This window comes from Rhinoderma darwinii, chromosome 9, assembly GCF_050947455.1.
Source record: "Rhinoderma darwinii isolate aRhiDar2 chromosome 9, aRhiDar2.hap1, whole genome shotgun sequence".
Classification (NCBI taxonomy): Eukaryota; Metazoa; Chordata; class Amphibia; order Anura; family Rhinodermatidae; genus Rhinoderma; species Rhinoderma darwinii.
In genome coordinates this window covers 58525245-58544340 of record NC_134695.1, presented here as the reverse complement: position 1 = coordinate 58544340, position 19096 = coordinate 58525245, and the positions used below count along the sequence as shown (strand labels likewise).

Below are 19096 nucleotides of genomic sequence, written 5' to 3'. Positions count from 1 at the left end.
TATTTGGTCACTGTATGGTGGTATTACTTGAGCACTGTATTGTGGTATTATTTGCGCACTATATGGTGATATTATTTGAGCACTGTATGGTGGTATTATTTGAGCACTGTATGGTGGTATTATTTGAGCACTGTATGGTGGTATTATTTGAGCACTGTAGGGTGGTATTATTTGAGCACTGTATGTATGTACTATTTGGTCACTGTATGGTGGTATTATTTGAGCACTGTATGATGGTGTTATTTGAGCACCGTATTGTGATATTATTTGAGCACTGTATCGTGGTATTTTTTGGTCACTGTATGTTGGTATTATTTGAGCACTCTAGGGTGGTATTATTTGAGCACTGTATGATTGTGTTATTTGAGCACTGTATGGTGGTATTAGTTAAGCACTGTATGGTGGTATTATTTGAACACTCTAGGGTGGTATTATTTGAACACTATATGTTGGTATTATTTGAGCACTGTAGTGTAATGTCGGGGTAGGGAGACAGACAGGTGAGCCCTAATCTACCCGCCACTCAGTCCCTGCCTACTTGCATGGCCCATCCTAGGCGACGGCGTACAACTGGGCGACGGTCCCTACGCTCAATATGTGCACGACAGACAAACAGACAAGGGTACACAGAAGCTAAGGGAAATGGGGCAGTTGCCCACGGCAACACCGTGAACAACAGGAGTAGTGAACGAGCCGAGTCAAACCAGGAGTGTATGAGGTACCAAATGCAGAGAAGGAGCGTAGTCAGTAAAGCCAAGGTCAAAATGAAGCAAGGTCAATAATAATAGCAGGAGCAGCAGAGCCAGGAAACAGGATAGAATCACAGGCAAAGGACAAGCAGCAACTGAAGGTATAAATAGACCGAGGGCGGGAGCTAGAACCATCTGGCCAGGCTGTGATAGGTTCTCCCACTCCTCAGCCTCCCAGCCTGAGTGGTGGCAGATCGAGTCACTCTAACCATGGGCGTCGACACAGAAGCTGTGTCTGGCAGATCCTATACATGTAGGGTGGTATTATTTGAGCACTCTAGGGTGGTATTATTTGAGCACTGTATGTATGTACTATTTGGTCACTGTATGGTGGTATTATTTGAGCACTGTATGATGGTGTTATTTGAGCGCCGTATTGTGATATTATTTGAGCACTGTATCGTGGTATTTTTTGGTCACTGTATGTTGGTATTATTTGAGCACTCTAGGGTGGTATTATTTGAGCACTGTATGATTGTGTTATTTGAGCACTGTATGGTGGTATTAGTTAAGCACTGTATGGTGGTATTATTTGAGCACTCTAGGGTGGTATTATTTGAACACTATATGTTGGTATTATTTGAGCACTGTAGTGTAATGTCGGGGTAGGGAGACAGACAGGTGAGCCCTAATCTACCCGCCACTCAGTCCCTGCCTACTTGCATGGCCCATCCTAGGCGACGGCGTACAACTGGGCGACGGTCCCTACGCTCAATATGTGCACGACAGACAAACAGACAAGGGTACACAGAAGCACTATATGTTGGTATTATTTGAGCACTGTAGGGTGGTATTATTTGAAAACTGTATTGTGGCATTATTTGAGCACTGTATGTTGGTATTATTTGAGCACTGTAGGGTGGTATTTGTTTGAGCACTGTATGTATGTACTATTTGGTCACTGTATGGTGGTATTACTTGAGCACTGTATGTATGTACTATTTGGTCACTGTATGGTGGTAATATTTGAGCACTCTAGTGTGGTATTATTTGAACACTGTATGTTGGTATTATTTTAACACTCTAGGGTGGTATTATTTGAGCACTGTATAGTGGTGTTATTTGAGCACGGTATGTTGGTATTATTTGAGCACTGTACGGTGGTATTATTTGAGCACTGTATGGCGCTATTCTTTGCGCACTGTAGGGGGGTATTATTTGGTCAATGCATGTTGGTAATATTTGAGCACAGTATGTTGGTACTTACTGTTATTTAGGCACTGGACAGTATATTATTTTGAGTGGTATGTTGATTGTGACACTGTACAATATTGTTATTTGTACACTGTACCCCATGGGGGAGTCAATAGAAGGTACTTACAGTGCACCATCTAATGTAAAGCCCAGCCCTGAGTACCACTATCACATGATTGTACATGGGCTACATTAAAAATGTTGCTGGAAATAGGACCAAGACAATTTGGCTGGGACAAGATGATAACGCCAGTAGTCTGTTGCGTGACATTCATACGAAGAAATACTTTGAATTCAATTCAATGCTACCATGCCCAACGGTAGGATTGCTCGTAAGAAATAAAAAAATCAATGGTGACCACAAAGTTCCTAATATTCACATCACTGGAAGGTACAAAGAGCTTAAAGGGAATGTATCACCTATATTTTCTTTTTCATAATTAAAACCAGATTTTTCTGATCTGTTTGTATTTTTTTTATTGTAGATTTTTTTATTTCATCTACTGTACATTATAGTGGGGCAGCCATCTTGAATGAGCTGCTGTAAACAGCATTTAGAGATATGCTTTACAGCAGCCACATGAACCATAGGAACCTGTGAACGGGAGCTGACCCATTGACTTCTATGGAAGAGTTTTCTACGCATGCTCTGTGCAGAGATCATTATGGAAGGGGAAGGAGGGGAGCTGTGTCCACGACCTATTGTCAATGGTGGATCCTGTTATCTATATATAGGTGTTATCTGTCAGCGAACTTGGCAGGTTCGGCAGATCTTTGTAGGGGAGCCTTAAAGCTGTTGTCCAGGCTGGGGGCTGTTTTTTTTTTTATATTGATGACCTATACACAGGATAGGTCATCAGTATATGATCGGTGGGGGTCCAACACCTAGACCCCACACCGATCAGCTGTACCAGCTGCCTCCAGGTGCCGGAAGCTATGCAGGGTTAGTGCCGTAAGCAGAAGGCTCCGACCACTCTATTGCAGCCGCACTGCTATAGAAGTAAAATAAAAACATTCTTATTCATAAGCAGCGAATATGGTCATTTCCACCCAGTGAGCCTTCTATGGTCATTTTTTATACAGAAATATAAAATCAACTACAATGGCGATGACAGAAAATGTATCTGGCGATGAATATAATCCCAACATGGGCACCGGAAAATATAGTAAAAAAAAAAAAAACGTTACCTGTGTACACCCAGTAGTTCATAGTGGAAGCTGATATATCAATATTCGGATAATACAGAGCTAAAATAAAACAGAATAAAAACAAAAATGTAAAAAAAAAATGTTGTAGTGTTTTTATTTCTGACATTATAAAACTGTGTTTGTAGCTTTAAATTGCAACGCACAAATTAGTAAATATACTTTAGAGAATTTGCACATTTCTTTCATTCAGCACCTAACAATTTAGAAATTGCAATGGTCCAGCAAACAATTTTACCATTTTAATTTGGAAATTTGAATCCGGTTTTGCCCATTTGGATTAAAAATGTAATCCAGAATTGACCAGACTATACGCTCCCCTGACTTGTCTGTTTTAACAAAAACTTGTATTCCCCAAGAAGTAACAACTCTGGAGAATATTTTCTTTGCATGCTGTCCCTCTGTTATTCCTCCTGGAAATGTATGAGGTCCTCTTTTACAGTAAGGAAAGGCTGGTGAGAAGTGGGAATGAGCATAAAACTTAATTACCGGGCTTTTATTTGATGGCATTCCTATGTAAATCCTATGGGAAAAAGGGAGCGAGCAATAGCATTGCTAATGTACTCATCCAGGATCACCATGGTCCAATAGATACCGGATTAAAGAAATTTTACTCAATAATTAATTAAAATAGAAGCAATTATTACCTGGTCTTTGCAGTAAATTGATGAACCCATATAGCTCTGATCAGCCCCTGAATTTCCATAGCTCAATCATGAAGGTAGAGTCCATTGTAATCAATACACATCCATAGTTTACGCTGAGATAATAGAGGGGAGTAGATTAGTATATAGCGTGCAGTACTTACGTTCAGCAATAATGGATGGAGGGTCTCCCAGATAGTATCCAACAACCTCTCCAGAGAGGACATTGAGAAGGCTGCTAGCCGTCGTGCCATTTATCGTGTTGCTATTATTCTTCACTACATAGATCAGGGTCAGAATTTGGATATCTTTGGATGTGCTCAAAATCTATCAAGAAAATCATAAAAATATAGATATTGTAACGAAAGGTAAATAACGTGTTATTATAGATGTTACACAACCATGGTTGCGTGATTGATGGATATATTACTAATGAATTGACTTAAAGGGGATCTTCTGTTTTAGTATTTCCTGCCATTTCATTTAGACGTGTCAGCAAATGACGTTAGAGGAGTCTAGGCAAGGGCGCACCTAGAAGGGGGGGGGGGAGACTGGCTGGGCATGTGCCCCGAGTGCCAGTAGGGGGGGCACCAACAAGCTACTTTGCTTGGGCTAGGGTACAACATACCAGGCTAGGGCAGCTATCTGATTCTTTGCCCCAGTTGAAGGAAAGCCTAGCTATGTCTCTAGTCTAGGAGATGTCACCCCATCAATGAACAAAAGGGGCACATAACTTAGAATGGCAATGCCCAAAAAATTTTTATTTAAAGGGTAACTAAACTTTAAAAAAACTTTTGACATGTCATAGAGACATGTCAGAAGTTTTGATCGGTGGAATTCCACGCACTGAGACCCCCACCGATCGCTAAAACGAAGCGGATGAGCACTGTGCCGCTTTGTTTCTGATCGGTTTTCTCTGGAAAGTTGAGCTAGCGGTGTACGAGCTCAATAGAAAGTCTGTGAGTCCATACATCGCTCGCTCGGTTTTCAGAGGAAAGATGTCAGAAGTTAAGCAGAACAGCACTCACCCAAGGACTTCTGCCGCCTTGTTTTAGCGATCAGTGGGGGTCTCAGTACTCAGACCCCCACCAATCAAAACTTCTGACATGTCACTATAAAATGTCAAACATTTTATAAAAGTTTAGTTACCCCTTGAAAAAAGAAAAAAAATTACATTGGGACCCCATCTATTACCTAAACAAACCTAATAGAGCATATAAAATGGATTTGGCTGAAGAAATAAGACAATTATTATAGGCAGGTATAAAGAACTGTCCAGGGATTCAAGAAGAGAAAAAAATAGGGTAAAAAAACAAAAACGAAAAAAAATGTAACTAAATAAAGATGGTCATAGATATAACTGTTGGCCGGTGACGGTTATCTGTCAACTAGCTACAGACTGTTCGGGTCGGCCACCCCTGCATGTTAATTCTTTGCTGGGAGCAGGGATAAGCAGCCGACAGACACCTCTGGTGACGCTTGCCCAGGTTTTATGGGTACCTGAATTCGGTTCAGTTAAATTGACAGTGATCTGTGACTGAAATCAGCCTTTGGTTGGACCGGAGGGCTGATGAGCAAAGGGTGATGTATACTTCCCTGTCTTCCACATTCTCCACGCTTACAGGTAAATTCAATATACTTTTCTAGGACCAACTAATCATTTAGAATATTTGATAATCCAGGACCATATCAGAGGATTTTTTTTACTGTATAGTAACGTTATGAATTTGGTTGATTTGTTCAATAAAAGGTACATGCTTAAGGCTGAAAAAGGACTAATAAAGGGTTAAGTTGATCTGTGGGCAGTTTCTGGAGATATTACAGAGCAGAATGTCCTGCCGGGCCTCTGCACCTGTGAATAGTATAATCATGAATAATAGGACACGCTCTAACAGGTGCTGCTCCGCCACTTGTCCTGTGCCAAAAAACCCACAGTTATACGCAGAACGCTGTGCCAATGTGTATCGTAATGATCCAGTATATGAAGCCAGGGGAGGAAATGTCTGTTCAACGCATGTCATGCACAGCACTTTTACATCATGCAAATATCAGGTGGGCATCAGTCAGTACATTGTTATAATGCACAAACGTTGGTTAAATATTAGGTCATATGTGGTAAACTGGTCGTTCCAAGAGATTTACATGTATTATAAGAAACATAATGGAGATGTGCATCAATCTAGTTGAACCTGGTTGAACTAAGAGAGGTGCAGAGGTTGTGGTCTCGAGTCTGTGGGGGCCCAAGGGTCATTCTACCCCATATGAGAAGGCCAGTGTAGCCAGCAGGGTTGTAACGTCAAGCTCCTGGGCCCAAAATTTTAAACAGGGTCCCTCAAACATGCGCCATTTATAATGCTGTTGTCTTCTTATATGATGAGGGGCCTTTGAGGCCCAGGGGCCGAGGTGCAACTGCTACCCCTGTACACACTATAGCCACTCCTCAGGTAGCCAATGAAATCAATAGAATAGACAGTCCAAATATATATATCTCAATGGGACACTTTGTACTGCTACCTCTAGCTGGCAGCGCTTTACATGCAGATCTTTTCATGGTAGGGGAGTGGGAGCAGTCGAACACCCTTGTGATTTTCCCATCATACAGAATAGGCTTTGGTCATTATTTACTACTAAGCAGCCAGTTTGGGACATTGAGATTGTGTGCTCAACTCTTAGTCACTTCACCATGACGCATAAGTCCTCCATGGCCAGTAGATTTCAAGAGGCAGGGTTTAAGATATTGTCCCGTTGGTACAGGGTGCCTTCCAGATTGCATGCAATGATCCCGGCGGCCTCCCCATTATGCTGGCGATGTGGGGACCAAGTGGGTACAATCATGCATATTTTCTGGGACTGCCCACTCCTGACTGGGTTCTGGTCCGAGGTGTGGCGCATTTCCTCAAAGTTCACGGATTATCCTCTCCTGTGATCCCCGGGCCTCTTCCTGCTTCATTTGTGCGAGGTCCCACTGCCCTCGTATAGACGTTCGGTAGTTCGACACTTGGTAAACGCTGCTAGGGCATGTGTTCCTGCACTGTGGAGACAGTCCTGTCCGCCGACGGTGGGCATGTGGTTCGGCAAGATCCAGGAGATCATGAGAATGGAGGACCTCACGGCATCAATGAAGGGGACTCATGCCTCCTTCCTAAAAACATGGCGTGAATGGATTCGTTTCCAAACGACCGAGGAATATAAAACCATCATGGCCTCGTGAATTCCCGTCTAGATCCGGTATGTCAGGCCAGCTCCCCCCCTCCCCTCTTTTTTGTTTTCTCCCCCCATTTTCCTTTTCTTTCTTTCCTCACTATTTTGCCTTTCCTTCTTTCTGTCTCTGCATCTCTCTTCTCCTTTTAATGCTCATATGCGCACTCAGGATATACCATGCACGGCTGCGGGTTCAGCGTGCATGTCGGAGATTCCCTAATTAACTGTTTTCAGCGACATGGTACTCTCAGGTGACCCCATGTACTTATGTGAGGCCGATAACTGACCTGTGATCCGTTAAATGTTTTTCACTGCCATTTCTCGCACTATGTTGTGTATATTCTGTACGATTTGTGATATAAAATAACAAAATGACAAATAAAAGAATTTATTAAAAAAAACTCTTAGTCACTATGGATTAAATCCCACAACCAAAAATACGGTCTAAAGAGTGGTGGGGCCATATTTTTTGTAGTAGGTTAACCTGCAGTCCCATGTAAAACCACAAATAATCATACCATGAAGGGTTGTACCAAATGAAAAAGTCAGCTCTGCTACATCTACCTATATGTATCTGTGTGTGTGTTATATATGTGTATACATATATATATATATACATATAATTAGCAGTATATAGATAATGAATGATGTACTACCTGAACTGAGAGGTTTTTGCTGCTTGCACCTGTACTAGTTAATTCCGCCCTCTCAAACGCCGTCTGTAGCCTTTGTTCCATGTTTCGAATATACACACAAGTATGGACGTTAGCGCCTGTTCCCATCAACTTCAGCACTATAAAAAAAAAAAAACAAGGACATTTCACAGTGAACAATGTGATTTCTAAGACTCTGTCCACACTAGAGTCACGGCTTCTGTTTATAATAAAAACTTCGGGTAAAAATTGGAATTTTTGATTTTGCATTAGTAAAGAACGGACTCCCAAGTTTTGGGGCAGGGGAGGTTGACCAGAGTTTCACTGAAAGTTTTTGTTGGGTTCACCGATCTGTCAAGAACAGATGGACAATCGCTCATTTGACAGCTATTGGACCTGATTCACCAAGTAACATGCACATATGGCTCTGCTGAGCATGTTCATTTTTAAATTATGCCCCATCCCCAATGGCGCCCTGGGCCACTACCTGCTCTGCTTTTCCCTCGCGATGGCCCGGCTTCGCAAGGCATGTCATCTGGTGCCACAAAATTGTGGCAACCAATGACTGGCCACAGCAGTATGTGTTGCCAATACAAATGTCACCAATATGGCCATCAAGTGGCAGCAAATGACATATCATCCCTGTGTGATGAGATTAGGATCGCTGGCGGAACGCGGTGATCAGCGCCATGGAAACATGCTGAATTAAAGGGGTAAATATATGACATTTTTTAAAACTTACAACTGTTTTTTATTGGTCGGGAAAAACATTTAAAGTTATAAGAACTTGCAATTTAATGTAACCGGTTGCAAAAGATGTTGATCGTTATTTCCCTATTCTGACATATAATTCTTCAAGTTATGGTAAGATCTAGTGGATTTGGTTTTAAAGGACAATACACTACCGTTCAAAAGTTTAGGGTCACTTAGAAATTTCCTTATTTTTGAAAGAAAAGCACAGTTTTTTTCAATGAAGATAACATTAAATTAATCAGAAATACACTCTATACATTGTTAATGTGCTAAATGACTATTCTAGCTGCAAACGTCTGGTTTTTAATGCAATATCTACATAGGTGTATAGAGGCCCATTTCCAGCAACCATCACTCCAGTGTTCTAATGGTACATTGTGTTTGCTAACTGTGTTAGAAGGCTAATGGATGACTAGAAAACACTTGAAAATCCTTGTGCAATTATGTTAGCACCGCTGTAAACAGTTTTGCTGTTTAGAGGAGCTATAAAACGGACCTCCCTTTGAGCTAGTTGAGAATCTGGAGCATTACATTTGTGGGTTCGATTAAACTCTCAAAATGGCTAGAAAAAGAGAGCTTTCATGTGAAACTCGACAGTCTATTCTTGTTCTTAGAAATGAAGGCTATTCCATGCGAGAAATTGCCAAGAAACTGAAGATTTCCTGCAACGGTGTGTACTACACCCTTCAGAGGACAGCACACACAGGCTCTAACCAGAGTAGAAAGAGAAGTGGGAGGCCCCGCTGCACAACTGAGCAACAAGACAAGTACATTAGATTCTCTAGTTTGAGAAATAGACGCCTCACAAGTCCTCAACTGGCAGCTTCATTAAATAGCACCCGCAAAATGCCAGTGTCAACGTCTACAGTGAAGAGGCGACACCGGGATTCTGGCCTTCAGGGCAGAGTGGCAAAGAAAAAGCCATATCTCAGACTGGCTAATAAAAGGAAAAGATTAATATGGGGAAAAGCACACAGACATTGGACAGAGGAAGATTGGAAAAAAGTGTTATGGAGAGACGAATCGAAGTTTGAGGTGTTTGGATCACACAGAAGAACATTTGTGAGACGCAGACCTGAAAAGATGCTGGAAGGGTGCCTGACGCCATCTGTCAAGCATGGTGGAGGTAATGTGATGGTCTGGGGTTGCTTTGGTGCTGGTAAATAGGGAGATTTGTACAAGGTAAAAGGGATTTCGAATAAGGAAGGCTATCTCTCCATTTTGCAACGCCATGCCATACCCTGTGGACAGCGCTTGATTGGAGCCAATTTCATCCTACAACAGGACAATGACCCAAAGCACACCTCCAAATTATGCAAGAACTATTTAGGGAAGAAGCAGGCAGCTGGTATTCTATCTGTAATGGAGTGGCCAGCGCAGTCACCAGATCTCAACCCCATAGAGCTGTTGTGGGAGCAGCTTGACCGTATGGTACGCAAGAAGTGCCCATCAAGCCAATCCAACTTGTGGGAGGGGCTTCAGGAAGCATGGGGTGAAATTTCTCCCGATTACCTCAGCAAATTAACAGCTAGAATGCCAAAGGTCTGCAATGCTGGAATTGCTGCAAATGGAGCATTCTTTGACGAAAGCAAAGTTTGAAGGAGAAAATTATTATTTCAAATAAAAATCATTATTTCTAACCTTGTCAATGTCTTGACTATATTTTCTAGTCATTTTGCAACTCATTTGATAAATATAAGTGTGAGTTTTCATGGAAAACACAAAATTGTCTGGGTGACCCTAAACTTTTGAACGGTAGTGTATATAAAAAAAAAAAACAGAAAACACAAACTCAGGATTTATCTTTTTGCCTTTTGATTGGCTATCAGTTCCCAAATAACCTGAAACAATGGCAGGTTTACCCCTCACACCAGCAGCATTGTACTCCTGCCGCCCTGTTAGCGCTGACCTTAGTCGCCTGTGCAGTTGTGGAGTGAAATTTTGTGCAGAAAATTGCAATAAAGTATAAAAAGAAACACAAACAGCATCAACATGAGCTGAAATCCTGGCTGCCTGCCAAGCAAAAATGGAAAGGACGGCGAAGCAAGAGCCCAGTCATTCTCTGCAAATTGTATTAACACAACAGCTTCAGTTTAATCTATAGATTACATAGCACAAAAAAGCAGATCTAATAACAATACTAATCATTCCATCATTAAAAGGGTTAAATAATGAGCAATATCTTATATTTTGTGAAGTTGTTATAAGCTCAGCAATTTCTTAATTAGATCTGTTTGTGGGAAAAGGGTGCGGCGAGTCATATCTCTTAAGTGGCATATATGCTTAGTTATGCCATGTAGGACCAGGGGCGTAAGGCTATGTGCACACACAAAATAAAAAAAACATCTCAAAATACTGAGCTGTTTTCAAGGGAAAACAGCTCCTGTTTTTCAGACGTTTTTTAATCAAAGTCGCGTTTTTCGCAGCGTTTTTAACGGCCGTTTTTGGAGCTGTTTTTCTATAGAGTCTATGAAAAACGGCTCCAAAAACGGCTGAAGAAGTGACATGCACATCTTTTTCGCGGCCGTATTTTTACGCCCTGTCGGAACAGAACGCCGTTTTTCCCATTGAAATCAATGGGCAGATGTTTGGAGGCGTTCTGCTTCCAATTTTTCAGCCGTTTTTTGGGACGTTTACGGCGTAAAATACTGCGTGTGAACATACCCTTAGAAGTTATTATGGGGTCTCATAGCAAAACTGGGAACTCCACCAAGACCACCTTCAACAGCAAGTTTAATCTCCCTAATACACAGGGATACAAGTAATATAATAGTACATAGATAATGTACACAGTGATGTCACATTACAGGGATAATGCAGGGGCGGACATACCATTAGTGCAACCTATGCAGCTGCACAGGGGCGAAGTAGGTAGGGGGCCCAATGCCACCTTAAAAGGAGCTTTGTACTATCTATTGGATTAGGTTTCGTTCACATCTGCGTCAGGACTCCGTTCATGGGTTCAGTCTGAGCTTTCCGTCAGGGGAACCCATGAACGGAATCCAAACTGAAACAAATGGAAACCATAGGTTTCTGTTTGCATCACCATTGATTTCAATGGTGACGGATCCAGTGCAAATGGTTTCCGTTTGTCACCGTTGTTTAAGGGTTCCGTCATTTTGACGGAATGAATGTGTCTTTGAGCTATTGGAAAATTAGGGGCCAGCATACTGTTCTTGCATTGGGGCACTCTACTGTCTATGTCTGCCCCTGGGATAATGCACACCATAATTTCACAGAACAGGAATCATTCAAACAGTGATGGCACAATAGCGGTATAATACACACAGTAATGTCACAGCACAGTGATAATGCACACAGTGATGTTACAGTAGTGACATAATGCACATAGTATTGTCACCATACAGGATGATTCAAACAGTGATGTCACAGTACAGGGATAATTTAGTTAGTGAAATTACATAACAGGGATTATAAAAACAGTGATGTCACAGTAAAGGGGTAATGCACAAAGTGATGTCATATTGCAAGAAAAATGCACATAGTGATGTTACAGTAAAGAGATAATGCATAAAATGACCTCATAGAACAGAAACAATACACAGAAAAAAGGTCACAATGTGCACTGTGACATCACAACACAGGAAAAAAAGATATGATGATGTCATATGCAGGTATAGTGCACACATGATACAGTTCAGGGATAATGCAAAAAGTAATGCCACAGAAGGAGGGATAATGCACACGACAAGGGTAACCATGGGGCTCCATAGTTCAAATTTGAATCGGCTGCATTCAATTTTCCATGCCCCCTTCTATTATCCATAGTCCAAACTAACTGCACCTTATGTCTGTGTAGAGGTACCCCTCTAAGTTATTGGACCCCATAGAAGTTACGCCCATGTTCAGGATTCTAGGAAGGCAAACTCTTCTTCAATAAAAAGAACACAAAATGCTGAAAAAATATTTAAAAAAATTCCTAGCAATTCTTTTCTTAATATGTTCTTTTTCTTTGATCCTATCCTGTCCCATATTGAAATTAAAATTGTCAAAAAAATATATAAATAATTTTTCTATGTGTCCCAGGAGATGTATTTCCCCTCGCCTTCTCACAAACCTCAGATCAGACTTGACTCTGGCTGTAAGGCAACTGGTTGCAGCAGGAACCCTCCCCCACTGCTCTGTCTGTAATGGGAGACCACATTAGCTAAACTCCACTTCTTTATTTGTTCCAGGAGCTGCACACAATCATACAGACTGACAAACACTTTCTAGGTTTAGTGTTATTATGTGTTTAATTTTCTACATGACTATATAAACATTCATCTTTACATCTATACATTTGTATAAATAACTTACCTGTTTTTACCCTAAAACTGATATCAGGGTCAGGTTCCCATGTTTCCGCCGTTACCGGCACAGACTGCAAGGTTGGGATACGAAGTTTGAGTTCGGTAATATTGAAGATGTCATTGCCTGTAAGAACATCTACGATGGCTGATGGAATATATACTGAGGAGTTGACGGATACAGAATATCCCACTGTCACATTACGTGGCTGGCTCGCCAACTGTGATAAAAAAAACCAACATATCAGAATTAGCAACATGTTGTCACATATGTAAAACATGAACAACATACAGACATTAAAAATCTGCATATGTGACAAAGGAACGGAAGAAAACAAAAATGTTCATATTTTACATAACATTGGGAAAATAGAAAGTAGTGGAAAAGAAAGCTTTTTGCAAATAAATTGTTATTATCGTTATTGTAAATTTTATGTTTTTACTATTTTATTTTTTTTTTAATTAGTTTTTCTTCTTCCTTTGAACTCCATAGCAAAAACAGGGGGCTCTTCAGCCAATTAACTCCACTATTTGTTAATGTAGTCAGAACACTCCCCACCCCCCATTATCTGTGTTCAGTGTTTTGTTCCAAAACACACACAGGGGATCTCAACAGCCGAGGCTTCTCAACACACAGGGTCTCCATTCCAGCAGTCTTCATCATTGTGGGACAGATTATTACACACATATAATTGGGGGAGGCAGGATCACACATGAAACAGTTAAAAAAGCTGTGCAGGATTAGAAAAAAGGATCTGCTTTTATTTCAGAAAAAGCCCCACTCATGTCCATTGGTTGTACCCAGTATTGCAACTCATAGTCAGAAAAGGAATGCCTGCAGGCAAACAAAACCCTATTTCCTGACCACCCAATAATAATAAGAATAAAGTTAGAATTAACAACCTTTATTAACCTTTATTAAGCTACGTGTAGCAAACTATACATAAATTTTAAAACTTTCACTGCCACAGACCGAAGTCAATTTGACAGCTGTAGAAACCTAGCAAAGTATCTGAAGTTCGCAATGTGTGCCGAGTGTCGGCAGACAGTTAGTGCAGGGGCATCAGTGCCACTATTAACATGCAGACGAAGATCCAGCTGAGGCAGGAATTAAAAATTAACAGAGCCCCCCCGACATGTTTCGCTAACTAGTAGCGTCCTCAGGGGTACATGGGGCTAATGGCGGCGCCACGAGAAAACTGCTCCTCTTATGGGAGTGTGGAATGACGAGAGGTGGGTGTGTGGATGACAACCAATAGGATGAGGCCAACCATCTGGAGCAACAGGGGAGAGTGAGTGTCCAATAAGAAGCCAGATAACGGGTGGCCCATATCAGCCCGTGAACTACCAGTATACAGACAAGTGCCGAGAAAGTTAAAAGACGGCACGCCTGCGCAGTGAGGCGGCTGAGAGACTCAGAGCGGAGCCGAACAAGGCGGCCTAGCTCAGAGTGTAACAGAGCATAGAGTATCGGCGCATGCGCCGTAAAGACAAAAACGGACTTAGTGCAAGGGACATTCTGACAGCCACCATGACTCACTCATGTAGAGTGTAGGGCCGGAAATAAATCTCAATTGACTGTGAACTGTATATGCACAGGTCTAAACAGAGACCCAGTGCAATACTACATGAAAGGCAAAATGCCCACGTGTCCCTCACAGACCATGTACATAGTGCATCACATACTCCCTCTGAAAAGGCCAACCGGTAGCAGCCGCTCATCCACACCAACACCTCTGAAGTGATCCTAAAATTCAATAAAGAATAAAATAAGATGACAAAGAGCATGAAGGCACTGATTGCATCTCCATTCATGCATCACAATAGAACAGAAAAGAGGGGAGAGAAGAGAGAGGAGAGAGAAGGGGCCGCCAAGCGCATAAAATGCATAGTAAGGTCACGTAAGAACAGTGAATCAAAATAAAACATATTTATAAATATATTCATATATACTATATCATATAGCCCCCTAGTCAGGAGGCCACAATAAGAAAATGTTGCCGGCAAAGTAGCCGAGAAACCAAGACAGTAAAAGCGAATAGAGTACAATATAGACAGATCCATACAGATGCGTGAAGGGAGACGCAGAGAAAATCACAAAAATGCACTAAACGTAAAGCCCTCATTAAGTCCCTGAGGGGTCATGGAACCGAGACGGTGAATCCATCGTGCCTCTTCCTGTAGAAGCCTACGATCCAGATTACCTGCCCTAGGTCCCAACTTAAGCTGTGTAATGCCCCAAAATTGGAGCAACTTCGGATTATCAGGGTGATACCTATGCATGTGTCTGGCAAGAGTGGTGTCCTCCTTAAGGTTGATGGTACTGAGATGTCTGGACACCCTTCTCCTCAATTCCTGCAAAGTTTTACCCACATAAAGTTTTGGGCAGGGACATTTAGCCAGATAAACAACTCCAACACTCTGACAGTTAAGAAATTGTTTAATGTCATATGACCTGCCGTCAAGAGGATTAATAAAACTCTTGACTCTAGGCATCAATGGGCAAAAGGAACACCTGCCACAGGGATGAAAACCCGTGACAGGTGACTTCAGCCAGGTGGATGGTGCCCGTAAGGAAGTTGATGAAAAATGGCTATGTACTAGAAGATCACGTAGATTTTTTCCCCTACGGTAGGTAATAGCGGGGTTGGCAGGGATTGCCTCTTTTAGATCAGGGTCGGCAGTGAGAATAGACCAATACTTCTTCAATACTCTAACGACCTGGGAGGAACAGACATCGAACGTGCCAATACATCGGATGGTACCCGAAGTCACTGACAATGCAGACCTGGCACCACCAACAGAAAGTAGATCAGATCTAAGAGACGCCCTAGCCCTGGCATAAGCCCTATGTAACCACTTTTTCGGGTAACCTCTTGCCAAAAATTTGTGGTAGAGACCAACACACTCCCTCTGAAAGGATAGCTCATCAGAGCAGTTGCGTCTAGCCCGCAGGTACTGGCCAATGGGTATCCCTCTTTTGAGGGCAGGAGGATGATGACTGTCCCAATGCAAAAAGCTATTAGTAGCTGTGGCCTTACGGAATATGTCGGTTTGGATACCACCACCAGGGTCCAGAGAAATCTTCAGATCAAGAAAATTGATCGTATGATCGTTAATTTCATAAGTAAATCTCATGCCAATGGAATTGTTGTTGAGCATAGACATGAAGTCGACAAATGTGTTGACATCCCCATCCCATAGGATGAGAATGTCATCAATATATCTACCCCAAAAGGAGATATGTGACGTGAAAAAAAGTAGATCATCTGAAAAAACGATAGTGTCCTCCCACCAACCCAAGAAAAGGTTGGCGTAGGTAGGTGCACAAACAGTGCCCATTGCTGTGCCTTTTATCTGATGATAATATTTGGCATCAAAAGTGAAAAAATTATGTGTGAGAAGAAAACGTAGTAGTGATAAAACAAAATCATTGTGTCGCTGAAATTGGGTACCCTTTGTGCTCAAAAAATATTTGACTGCAGTGAGGCCCAGATCGTGTTGAATATTGGTATAAAGCGACTCCACGTCTATGCTCGCCAGCATGGTAGTAGAGGTGACAGTGATCTCCTGGATCCTGGTGACGGTATCCTTAGTGTCCCTAAGATAGGACGATAGAGCGGAAACAAAAGGGGACAGGATCTCATCCACATAGAGGCTGATACCCTGCGTCAAGTTATCATTACCCGAAACTATGGGCCTACCAGGGATAGGGCGTTTGTTCTTATGAACCTTTGGTAAGGCATAAAAAGTTGCCAGAGTGGGTGTGGGGTTGTATAGACGCTTAAATTCGTCCAAAGTAATAAGATTATCACTCTTAGCATTAGTGAGCAGATCGTACAGTTCTAACAGATAACCAGTAGTGGGGTTGCTTTTTAAGGTGACGTAGGTGGTTTTGTCATCTAATAGTCTGTGGACCATGCCTATATAATCAGCACAGTCCATAATCACGATATTGCCCCCTTTATCGGAAGGTTTAAGTACCAGATCTGCATTGCCACATAACTCATCCAGTGCCAGTTTTTCATCGCTGTTAAGATTACCAAAGGGCATAGATCTGTCATTCCTAAGTTTCTTAAGGTCATTACAGACCATTTTAACAAAGACATCGATATGTCCATATTGGGAGAAAGGGGGGGTGAGCCTGGACTTAGGGCGTAATGTAGAAAAAGGGCCCACCGCATCAGCGGCTCCAAACTGATTCTCACAAAGGAGACTCTCCAAGTCCCTCATTGTATTTTGTTCCTGATGGTCAAGACGGATGTTGTCCTGTGTAGAGCCCCTGAAATGTTTATGTAGGGCCAATTTTCTGGCAAATAAATTTATATCCTTTGCCCATGTGAACTCATCAAAGGGAGGTGCAGGGGTATAGGAGAGTCCCCTCTGTAATAGAGTCAACTGATGAGAATTCAATATATGTGAGGATAGGTTAAATATCTGCATATTATCATTGTTAGTGGCAAGTGCACTGTGAGTTATTATTTGCGACCCCAGTGCAGGTTGGGAGGTCCTAAAAAAGAAGAAGATGTGACAGAGGAGCCCATAGCAGTGTTGGATGCACCATATCCGTCTCCCAGTGTGGTCACCTGAGTAGTTTGTGGGGCATTGCCCACCAACATTGTGGCATTTTGAGCATATGATGAGACAGGCACAGACAAAATAGAAGACGAGTTGAAGACAGCAGGTGTACATGGTCTATTTCTGCTCAAGAGATCCGTAGGGGGTTGTTTGTATGACGTAGGTGTTCTCTTTGAGTAACCAGGTTTATTGTTCCTGACCTTACGTTTAGTGCCCAATCTAGGGCTATCACCAGTGGGTCTAGAGTGTTCTGTGCCCGAGGTATCCGATTCAGAAAAGTCGGTATAGACAGTGGTGCGTTTAGGGGCAGGAACAAATCGTGTCTTATAGGTATAGGTTTGCCCTATATCGAAGTCCCTTCGGTCACGGATATATTTCCGATGTTTACGTTCTTTAATTTCCCCCTGTAACTTCTCAATATTTTTTTGCAATTTTGCCTCCAAAACGCCAAATTCAGGATGTGATTTAAATATTTGTATATCTCCTATTTCTTTTTCAAGTTGGGCACCAACCCCACTATGGCTCTGTTTTTCAAATTCCAACAAATATTGGAGCATCCGCAGAGAGCTCTCAGTAAGAAGGTCCTCCCAACCCTTAGTGAATGCAGTATTATCGCGATGGGAATTTGGCGTGATGTTGATTCTCAGACCCCTATAAACAATTTTCTGCTGTATGTAGATTTCAAGACTGGCTATTTCCCAGCAGGAGCGTACAAATTTTTGGTAGGTCCTCTGCAAATCCCTAAACGCAGTATGGATGTCAAACTGATGCAAAGGAATATTATCAGTAGAAAAGACATATGCCACATCAGCAGACAAAGTCTCTATATTAGGTTTCTTGGATAGAAAACCGGCCATATTCAATAAATTGAAAATAAGTATGAGAGGTTCAACAGTGTGAACAGGGTCAGAGGAAAAGGGTAATTAACCCAGCAGTACTAGGACAAAAAACACAAATTTGACCCTGGGTAGTCAGCGGGTGCAATATATAGTCAGAAAAGGAATGCCTGCAGGCAAACAAAACCCTTGACCTGCCTAGGTAGAGTCGTGTGTTAACCTTAAACCATACTATCCCCCACCCCCATTTAGTAACGACACATGACACCGAGGTTGGATGTGAAATGGCCACAGCAGCCGTTTATTAATTTCACAGTTTTATAAAAACAATTTAAATCCGAAACATTCGGATAACTAGTTAGGAATCCACCAGAGAATTCCTCCTAATAATTCACATGACCCAACATGGGTCAGAATCATAAATAACCATTAAACGTTAACATTAACCCGAGCAGAGGAAGTCCTTGAAGCCCCTTCAGATGTTCCTTTCAAGAACACACCGAATTAGCCATCTGCAAACCACTAATTACCTCCAGCCGTAAACCAGCTCGGAAGCACCGTTCACCTCTGCAGATGGCTCCACCCACTAGAAGTCCACTTCAAGGGGATAACACCCGTTGAAGCCCTCAAGTGATATACCGACCACTAGAAGTCCACTTCAAAGGGATAACACCCGATGAAGCCTTCAAGTGACATACCTTCTACCAGAAGACCACTTCAAAGGGATAACACCCGATGAAGTCTTCAACCATGTACCTTTTTTGGGGGACGCATACCCCCGATGCGACCCCCCCACCATTTTGTACTGACTGGCCTCAAGGACTCCCCCCGCCAGCTGCCATGACAACAGAACCTACTCCGGAAAAAAGAAAAACATGTTAAATAAACACACAAAATAAAACACAACGCTCATATACGGACGTACAGAAGACCTAAGGAGTAACAAAACAAGGGTGGGAGGGTGGGAGCTTT

General features: G+C 42.1%; 1 protein-coding gene across 5 annotated transcripts in view; it reads right to left on the bottom strand.

Moving 5' to 3' along the window:
• KIAA1549L (KIAA1549 like) overlaps positions 1–19096 on the bottom strand; it is a 125879-nt gene that overhangs the window by 56044 nt on the left and 50739 nt on the right. For all 5 annotated transcript variants that reach the window (XM_075837777.1, XM_075837779.1, XM_075837780.1 and 2 more), the window contains exons 5-8: positions 12721–12931; positions 7651–7787; positions 3958–4120; positions 3132–3191 (exon numbers count right to left, since the gene is read on the bottom strand). In XM_075837777.1, the coding sequence (XP_075693892.1) occupies positions 3132–3191; positions 3958–4120; positions 7651–7787; positions 12721–12931 (571 nt within the window). The remainder of the gene's footprint in view (positions 1–3131; positions 3192–3957; positions 4121–7650; positions 7788–12720; positions 12932–19096) is intronic.